The sequence below is a fragment of the Acanthisitta chloris genome, unplaced genomic scaffold (genome assembly GCF_000695815.1).
Source record: "Acanthisitta chloris isolate BGI_N310 unplaced genomic scaffold, ASM69581v1 scaffold13554, whole genome shotgun sequence".
Lineage (NCBI taxonomy): Eukaryota > Metazoa > Chordata > Aves > Passeriformes > Acanthisittidae > Acanthisitta > Acanthisitta chloris.
Genome location: NW_008667696.1, coordinates 1 through 9494, shown reverse-complemented (window position 1 = coordinate 9494; position 9494 = coordinate 1). Strand labels below are relative to the sequence as shown.

The following is a 9494-nucleotide window of genomic DNA, read 5'->3' as shown; positions in this document are numbered from 1 at the left end:
CAGGAAGGCTGAAAAGTGTAGCACTTTTCCCTTTTACAGAACGTTCATAATAAAGTATGAATTTTGAATTGGATGGAAGATTTAATAAGCATATATGAAATATTTCATAAATAAATTTGTACTTATCAATGCTCTCTGCCAAACATAACTTTGATTTCTATCATGTTTACAAATGCATCTGTGTCTGTGTCCCAGGAGAGTGGCTTCTTCATTATTCAGGAGCAAACTAGGTAAGATGAACTAAGTAATGCCACTAAGACTGATATATTTCCAGGGTGTTTGCAAGAGTGTTGATTATGAAATATGCTTCCCCATCTGTTTCTTGATCTTTAGATTATGTGGGAAACAAAAGACATATTGTTAAACTACTTACTCATGACACCAAAGAAGGGACAATTGCTAGAACTGTGTTGATTCTGGGAGGAAAATCAATTTCAGGTAAGAGGGTGACATATACTTTGAACTGCATATTTAACATACACTGCATTGTGATACACCAGAGAAGCATCGTTGAAAACATATTTTAGGAAATCAAAAATAACACCTGAATGACATTATCACATAAGCAGCACATAGATGCTAAAATTTTAATAGGCAACTGTGCATTAGAGTGTGTTTACATTCCTTAGATCATATCCAAAACACTTTGGTAGGTATGTTAATGCTGTATTAGACAGACATGAGTTAGCACTAAGCAGATAAGAATTACCGTCTCAGTGAATGAGGTACTGAAATAGGATTTTGTCCCTTGGACCAACCAAAGAGTGTGAACCAATTCTTAACAGCAGTTAGGGTTTGGTGAAAGAAGCTGTACTTCTTTTCATCTGGAAAAAATGATGGTTCAAATTTATTTTTTCTCTTATCACTTCCGCTGACATCTTCCCTCTCCTGACTTATCTCTTCATCACTCTCTGAAGCTGCATCTGAGTCTGAATGATACACAGACAAAAACAATACAGAAAGATTCCTTATTTCCCTATTTTTGTCTAGTACCAAAAGAATTATTTAATGCATAACTTTTTTTTCAGAGAACAAGAAACTTTCAGACAACAAATGATCAAGTAGTTTTAGGAGAAAACAAGTGAAGTGACATGCACATGTCTTGGGAACAGGACAAATTATATAACTGAAATCAAATTTCAGTTTCAGAAAAAAATTATTATTCAATCAGCAGAAAATAAATTCATGTACTGCTTATGAAACCACGGACAGCAATCTTAAATATACAGTCTTACTCACAGCTCCAGTAGGTGTAGCTTTGCCAGTCAATCCCTGCTAGGTCCCCACCCCAGTCACACACCATGGCTCAGTCACTGATCTGTGCTCAAACACCTCATCACCTATTGTAGAGGTATAACTAAGCCCACACCTCAGCCTATAAACCTTTGGACTAATCTTCCCTTTGTTAGGCTTCTCTCTCCTAACATCCAGCCTGTTAAAATACATGAGTTTCAAACAACTATTAGCTGTTAACACTGATAACAATATTACTGCACAAAAAGCAACAATTTTCCTTCCTAGTAGCTCAAATAGCTTAGGTGACTCCATCCTTGAAGGTGTATTTTAATACCACTGTTGCAGTTTTAATGTTTCATTAAATGATGCAAATATAAAACTAATACCTTTGGGAATAAAAAAAAAAAAAAGAAGTCTTATTGGGATTTAAGAAGAAAAAAACATGTAATGTGGAGAAAAGAGACTCATCCTATATAAGATCTTTGACTGTATGTGCTGCATTACCTGACTGAGAATCTGCATAGGTTGAGTGAGTGGTTGCACCAAAGGAACCTGAGGAAGGACTATGGGAAAACGATTGTGGAATAAAACGTGGTTGCAGAACAACTTCTCCACTATTGCAGTCTTTACTGTCTGTAAAGCAAGATTCAAATTGCAGTTGAGAAAACATATTTTATTGTCTGTGCTCTAACAGTTTTAAAATTGATATCTGCTTTATATTTTTCTATTTTGTGCTTTAGTTAATCAAGTAACCATTCTCATTTGACTTACGATGAAAAATCTCACTTTGGCCAGAAAAATATTTCCTGCATATTTTTTTTCCCCACTAACTGTATGTTTTACAAGATGAGTCTTCCTACTTGCTGAAAAGCACCTGTCAGAAAAATGCCAATTCGAGAGTTCTGTGTCATGAACAAAATATTGTTAAGGACATATTGATGACAGCTGTGCAATGAGTCTCAGTATACCATTATGAAGCTACTGCAGTCTCAACAACATATACTTTGCAAATCAAACTCAAAATTGTACTTTATCAATACATCAGTTCTGAAAGAACACAGGTTTAGACATTCTCATGTTAGCCTATGACAGGATTAGAGGACTCTGCTCTGATGTCAATCTCCAGACCAAGAGCAGACGAGGAACCAAGTGTAGTTTCTAGACAATGAAAGTTTACTCATACTTTTTGAAAAACTGCAAAACATTCTGTAAAATTTGGGTCTGTTCAGTATTTTTCAATAAACATTACCTAATCACTTCTACATTTTCCTCATTTTCAAGAAGAAAATAGAAACTATTGAATGGTTTTAAAAAGTTAATTGCATCTCTCTGCAATTAATGAGGAAAAATCCTGTCTCGATCACATTCCCATTGTCACACTGCAAACATTGATAATACCATTGGATATAATGTAATTTAAGAGGTAGAGTGTTAATTGCTTACCGCTTCTCAGGATAATTTGTTGATTGGAGCCGTGAAATGCCAAGTATGGGTATAAAGTAAGAAGACAATTCTCCGCTGTTGCAGCAACCTGAATTGAGAACCTGTTGAAAAGAAAATACAAAACTTACAGTTTTCTATTTAGCAATGGCAATCAAGGTATTTCAGCACAAGAACAAAGACAGAATTAAAGGTGTCTGGACCGCTTCTCAGGATAATTTGTTGATTGGAGCCGTGAAATGCCAAGTATGGGTATAAAGTAAGAAGACAATTCTCCGCTGTTGCAGCAACCTGAATTGAGAACCTGTTGAAAAGAAAATACAAAACTTACAGTTTTCTATTTAGCAATGGCAATCAAGGTATTTCAGCACAAGAACAAAGACAGAATTAAAGGTGTCTGGACAACTTCTCTGCTGTTGCAGGAGGATACACAGCTGGGACTGCACCTATCCAAATGTTGAAGTTATTTCCACTTCACACTTTTACTATGAACATGGGTTTATCATCAGCCTGGAAGAACTAGCAGAGATTTCATGAAATAAATTAACTCTGTCACTCTAAAAAGAAAAAAAGCTATTAAAATTACAGATGACACTTAGGAGAGTCCTAAAGACAACTGGTAACTTGCTCAATATTGTCCCATAGTTTTTGACAGGGGAAATTTTCTTTAAAAGCAACTTCTATTTTGATGCAATATTTACTCTATAAGCAATGTCAAAATAAAAATTTAAAAATCAAAATAAATCCAATTTTAAAAAATGAGATGCTGACTGCACTTGCTAGAATCTAACAGAAATTGGTGTACATGCTCCAGTGTTCGCTGGAGTGTCTGTGCTATCTGTAGCAGCATATTAATGGGCAACAATCCACCTTTAACCCTTTTTTGCTACTTCACCTCAATCTCTTGGAGTATAGGCAACAAGCAAATTATTACCATCAATGGAACACTGTTAACCAGCTGTATTTGTGGTTTCAGCTCATTGTAGCTGACAGGCAATTAAAATTAGCTTAGCCCTGTGTCAGTACATAGCTGGGTCTTTACTTCACATGGACTTAGTAACTAACATTAATATTAATTAACTGTTTTGACTAAGCTGTCAAAAATACAGAGAAAAATGTATTCTAATAATTCAAACAGCATGCTGATATCCATCTTGCTTAAATATTCTGAGAATTATGCATATTGAAAATATCCCTTGCACAGGATAAAAGAACATAATTTCTATTTTCTTTAAATAACATATTGAAAGGTAAATTCCTATTTATTGCAAATTTAGAGTAATAGTAAAAGACATAACAAGACCTTTCATATTAATTTACAATATGACAGATTTTACTGCTTCTTTAAAGAACAACACAATCAAGGAAAACAGAAAGGTTTTAAAGGTACCAGAAAATAGTTTTTCCTTCCTCTCTCATACTTCCCTCTCCAAACACAACAGCCTTAGACATCCCTTTCAGAGGAACTTTATGAAATAGCAAAAGGCTCCAACAAAATCCACAGCCATCTTTATTAGCTGTAAATAGTCACATTTGGATTCCAATTTGATAGCTAACTGTTATTTAAGTAACAAATCAAGCTCTGCAATGCTTTGTTTTGTTCTTAGGACATATCAATCCTATTGAACTGAGCTGGAGTGGGACAAGGGCCTTGGACACTTTCACCTTGTAGCATAGTGCAACATATTTATTTTGTATTTGCAGCAGAATTTAACTCAATAATACAAAAGTTTGTGTTATTCTCTTGGAATGAAAGGTACCTGTATTGCTAGCAATGTGTAATCACTAAATTATTTAGTGTGTTCAGCTTTATAATGTTTAATAAAGCAGCTTTTAAATTTGTTATCTATATGAACCATCACTGCCACTGCTATTTCAGTGTTTATTCCCTCATGCAAATTTCCAAGGAACACAGAACAGGAGAATGGCCATTAAATACATTTTGTTTACCAACATTTGAAACCTTCTGATCACCAAAAACTAAAGTTCCAACTATGATGACAAAAAATACCATCCAACACCCTATAAAAAAGCAGTTTGTTCACTTCTCTTAAATTAACTGATGATTTGTTTGTTTGCTCCTTCATTTATTTTAATATATGTGGAAAGACAAAAGAACCTGAAACAAAGTGTATTTATCTTTTTAAATTTGTTCTATAGCATTGAGATGTTTCCCTAGCAGAAACAAGTGATTTGTTTGCTATCAGTGCACCCCAAGTACTAGAAAGGTGAAGGCATAGTTAAATAACCTTTCTTCAATAATATCTATTAACAGATGCAGAACATCTCTAACAATTTCTAAAGAGAAAGAATCCAAAGCCATTAGCATCTAACTGACAAAATCCTGTAGCAACATTGTTTGGGTAAATTAAAAAAAAAATTTCAGGGAAGCTCACTCTGCTAGTTTAGGAAATAAAACCAACTGCTTGTAGAATTGGTTAGTGCCAGCAGAAAACTTGACATGAGTGAGAGGCATTTTACAGATCTTTAAGGATAAGGAACAATCTAGACACAGGAAATTCTCAATTTAAAAAAAAAATCAATAAAGACCTGCATTCCTCTCTCCCCTCAAAAATCCTAGAACAGATCCACAGATAACAGAACTGCAAGGCAGAGGAAAAGATGACCCATGCCAGCTCTGCCATCACTATTCACAACTCAGCAGCAGTTCAGGCCTCCACAGCAACCAAAGGAACACAATAATGAATAGTGACAGACACACAGTTTCGCACTATATAGAAGACTTATAGCTGGGAAAACAGCCACGTTTTTTCGAGCAGCAGCAATAATGTCAGTTCTTAATTCCTAAATAACAGATGCTTCAGCTGTCAGGGACCATTACAATGGTAGAAAGCCACAAGCACAGAAAATCTCAGGAGTGATTAATGGCTTTGGACCATCTTGGGCTTCAAAAGCACTTCCAGCTATCTGAGGTAAAATGCCAATAGATCCTTAGGTCAGATGAATGCTGAAAGCAGCATGCAAATACCAAGAAGTCCAATGTTTTCTGGCTCCCTGCTCTCTCCAGATTTAAATGACACTGAAAGAAATCGACAGCTCCTGTTCTCTGAGGCATCCCAGAGGAACATGGTCCACATGCCTTTGACGCTCACCAGCGGCACTGACCCAAGAGCTGCATGGCCTAGGCATGTTTCCCAGGAGCAAAGAGAGCACACAGCTTCCCCCCACGAGACACTCAGAGCTGAGGGACTATCAAAACAACTGGAACCGACTCCTAACTGGGCTAGTGAATTGGTCTCAGTTGCCTCATATTTTTCTTAGAGGCTAAATTCCCTGACATCCTCTCCCCCTGAAGTTCCAGCCATGAACGTAGTGAATAAAATCAGAAATTGCATGAGTTTCTGCAGCTTCCCAGTGGGAGAGGGAATCAACAGAGAGCTGCAGAAATTGGGAGGCAAAGACCTCAGCACATTTGTGTCATCAGTGATCACAGCAATTTATCTACCCACCACGTCGGGGATCTGGGGATGTTCTACTGCCCAGAGCACCAATTCCTTTGATTGTATGACACAACAGGTACCTCTTGTTTGCTACTTATTTTTAGAAATAAGTTAAATGTCATTTCTGCCAGGATGGCAGAAGGCTTTGTTTCCTGCTAATTTTTTTGTCTAATCAGCAAATTAAAAAGTATAATAAAATTAGAGAACAAATATATCAACATGCCAGGTTCACAGGGTGTCTTTTGGATTAGCTTTTTAAGTTGAGGGAAATATGTGCCATAGCCAAGTATTTCTTCCCATTTATTACATACCTGCTCAAGACACTATTGGATTTTATGTTATCTTTTACTTCTGTATTCCTATCAGCCTTATGCAAGGAAATGTCATTTATTCTGACTTGAAGACAAAAGAGCCAAAAGGAAGACTAAAGATTTAAAATAATATTAGAAATAACTGCAAATTCTCATTTAAAGCAGTCATTAAATAAACATTAATGAACTTTCTTATGTTCCATTTAATGGAATCTGTGCACACAATAAATTACTTGCATAAATGACAACTATATATCTCTTCGTTCTCTTTTACAGCCACATATAACATGGCTTTGTTATAAGAAATGATTGCCTGTCTACTTTCCAATATTTTCTGTAAAGCAGCCAAATTCAACACTATCTATCCTCCACCCAATGTTCACTCTGATTCAAAGAGAAAAAAATCATTATTATTTAGAAGGACTAAATATGACCATGCAAATCAATCCTACTGACATTTTAGAACTTAGAAAACACTGCAGAGCCTATGTTATAAAATTACCAAAGGAGTATTTGCCTAGCCAATACTTCTGGCTTGAAATATGCCTAGAAGTAGTTTTGCTTATAAGCTAAGGCTTCTCTTCTAAGTAGTTAAATACAGGATATGATATTTTATCAACATATGAAAATTTTAACTTGCTTATTTTAATAAGAACATCCCAGAATATGAGTTGAAGTTCAATATTGTAGTTCAAATAATTTTAAAATACATATTATTACTTTGAAAATGAAAATATAAAGAGGTAATACCTGACAAATTAATACATCTTCAGCAACTGAGACTGAGATTTCACAGTCTATTAAACAGTCCAGGAACCTATTCAAGATCAGTTAGCTTTTATAGGTGTTGTAAAAGGTTATAGGTTTCACTATTTTATTATTAAGGGTCTAGAAGACCCTGAAATCTCCTCTTCCTAAAAGACTCAAATTAACAAAGCAGTTTAAATTCATTAGTTACACAGTTTGAAACAAATTGCTCAAATGCTTAGATAATTAGTCGAATCAGGTTTGAAGTTTGAACTCTTTGCAAAGGATTCCCATGGGGACAACCTGGCAGGAATGAGGGTAGATATGCAGAGAACAAGAACTTGCAACTATGTATTATTATTATTATTATTAATTTATCAAAGCACATAATAACAATAGCAAGAAAACTGGATAAATTAATCAAGTCTGGATAGACTGTCATGGACTTAATCTGAGTAATAACAATATGCTCAGGATTGAGAATCAGTTGCTTCCTTGGACTTACCCAACTGAACGAAAGAATTCTTTCTGGTTATGAAAACAATAATTTCTTCTGAAAGCCAATGTGAATGATATTACTACACTGACTAACAGCACATAGAAAATCCCTTTGGTTTGGGTCCTGTGTTATTCATCCAATCGTGCTCAGGTTTCAGATCATCTGCTCCTAAGCCCATCAGACACAACTGCCCGACAGGAAATCCCATGCATTGCCAAACCTCTACTGTCCTTTAACAAAAACCTAACTACTCCGTTGTAAAACTCAGCAGCAATTCTAAGATGATTTGACATGATGGAACATGAATTTTTTCACCTTCACGAGCATGAATGGCTTTTAAGTTTACTTAGATGACTTTCATTTGCTATCTCCTATTAAAAGACACATTGAGTTTGCCTTTAAATTGAGGGTCATATCCTTTATTTCCTTTTAATGGCAAATATAGAAAAAAGTTTATTACACAGGAGAAGTTTTTATTTCTCTATAACAAGCTCTGAGAAGCTGCTAGTGCATCATATAAAAAGTTATTAAAACTAAATATTGTGCCTGCTCAGCAGCTACATTTAAACCTTAGCATAAGCTTAAATTATCCTTTTCTTGCAATTACTGCACGCTTTTATGAATCACATCCAACACAACAATTAAATCTTAGAATTAAATAAAATTAACAAGAAATAGATTCTTGGCTGACAATCTATACAGCAAAATATAAAATACCAAACCAATGTAAGCAATAACTGAAAGGTCCATAACCCTTCCACCAAAATAAGGTCAAATTTGGTTTCATACTTAGGAAAAAGCCCATTCTAAGCTGTAGGGTGATGATATTTAACCCTCAAAATAGTTGCTTTACTGAAAATAGCTACTGCAGGAATGACTTAATTACAACAGTACCTATATTTCTTCCTCATGCATATAACCACTCATCCCAGCAAGGGGACAGATGAACGAGACACAAATTACCTGTAGCTATGAATGAGACCTTGAAAGAAGACCTTAGGATGGCCACTTAGATGAATTTTACCTTAGAGACCAAAGCTGGTTTTCGTGGGTTTGAAATGCAATGTAGTAAAAAAGAAAAAAAAAAAAAAACCAAAAAAAAAAGAAAGCAATTTCTATGTTTCACTTACATTTTAGTCAGAATGATTTTTGTATGCCTTTACCCAACTGTGATGAGACCTGTGTCTTATATCCAAATTTGTCAGTTTGGACCCTTCTTCCAAATGTATAGGAATTGCACACATTACCTGTTATCTTCTTCATCAGTGAAGATCATGTTCCCAAAAAATGACACTGGCCTAGATGATCTGAAGCTAATCCAGCAAGTTAGCACCTTGTGTGTGCCATCTGATGGGAGAACAGTGTCTTGTCCTAGTGGGAAGTGCACAGAAAAAGGAGATAGCCTGGCACCATCTTCCATTTCAAGCTCAGGAAGTTCAACTTGAATTCGTGACTGCCTGTGTTAAAAACAAACAGGAAAGGTGTTTGTGCTCCCAGGATTAGAGCAATAAAATTGATTCACACATTCATGACACTGTTTCTCACAGTTAAACAGAGAACAGTAACTTTAGTTTTGAAGCACAAATCAAATTAAACTAATGAAAGAATTAAAATTCCTTCAGCATTTAGATGATAGGGATAGAGTTAGGGTTTTTTGTTTTCTTCATATGAATCTGAACATTTTATACTGACTCACAATAGCTCAACATCCAAAGGAAAAGCAATTATTACTTATACAAAAGGCATAAATAGGTTTCTAAAACTTAAAACTCCCATTAATATTCACTAAACTGCATTATT

At 35.2% G+C, this 9494-nt stretch overlaps 1 protein-coding gene across 1 annotated transcript in view; it reads right to left on the bottom strand.

The window, feature by feature from the left end:
- CHDC2 (calponin homology domain containing 2) overlaps positions 1–8970 on the bottom strand; it is a gene marked incomplete at its 3' end in the record, with an annotated part of 48696 nt that extends 39726 nt beyond the window's left edge. Inside the window, exons 1-4 of the mRNA XM_009072604.1 lie at positions 8942–8970; positions 2680–2780; positions 1741–1869; positions 710–929 (exon numbers count right to left, since the gene is read on the bottom strand). Of these exons, the coding sequence (XP_009070852.1) occupies positions 710–929; positions 1741–1869; positions 2680–2780; positions 8942–8970 (479 nt within the window). The remainder of the gene's footprint in view (positions 1–709; positions 930–1740; positions 1870–2679; positions 2781–8941) is intronic.
- Between the last annotated feature and the right edge of the window lie 524 nt (positions 8971–9494).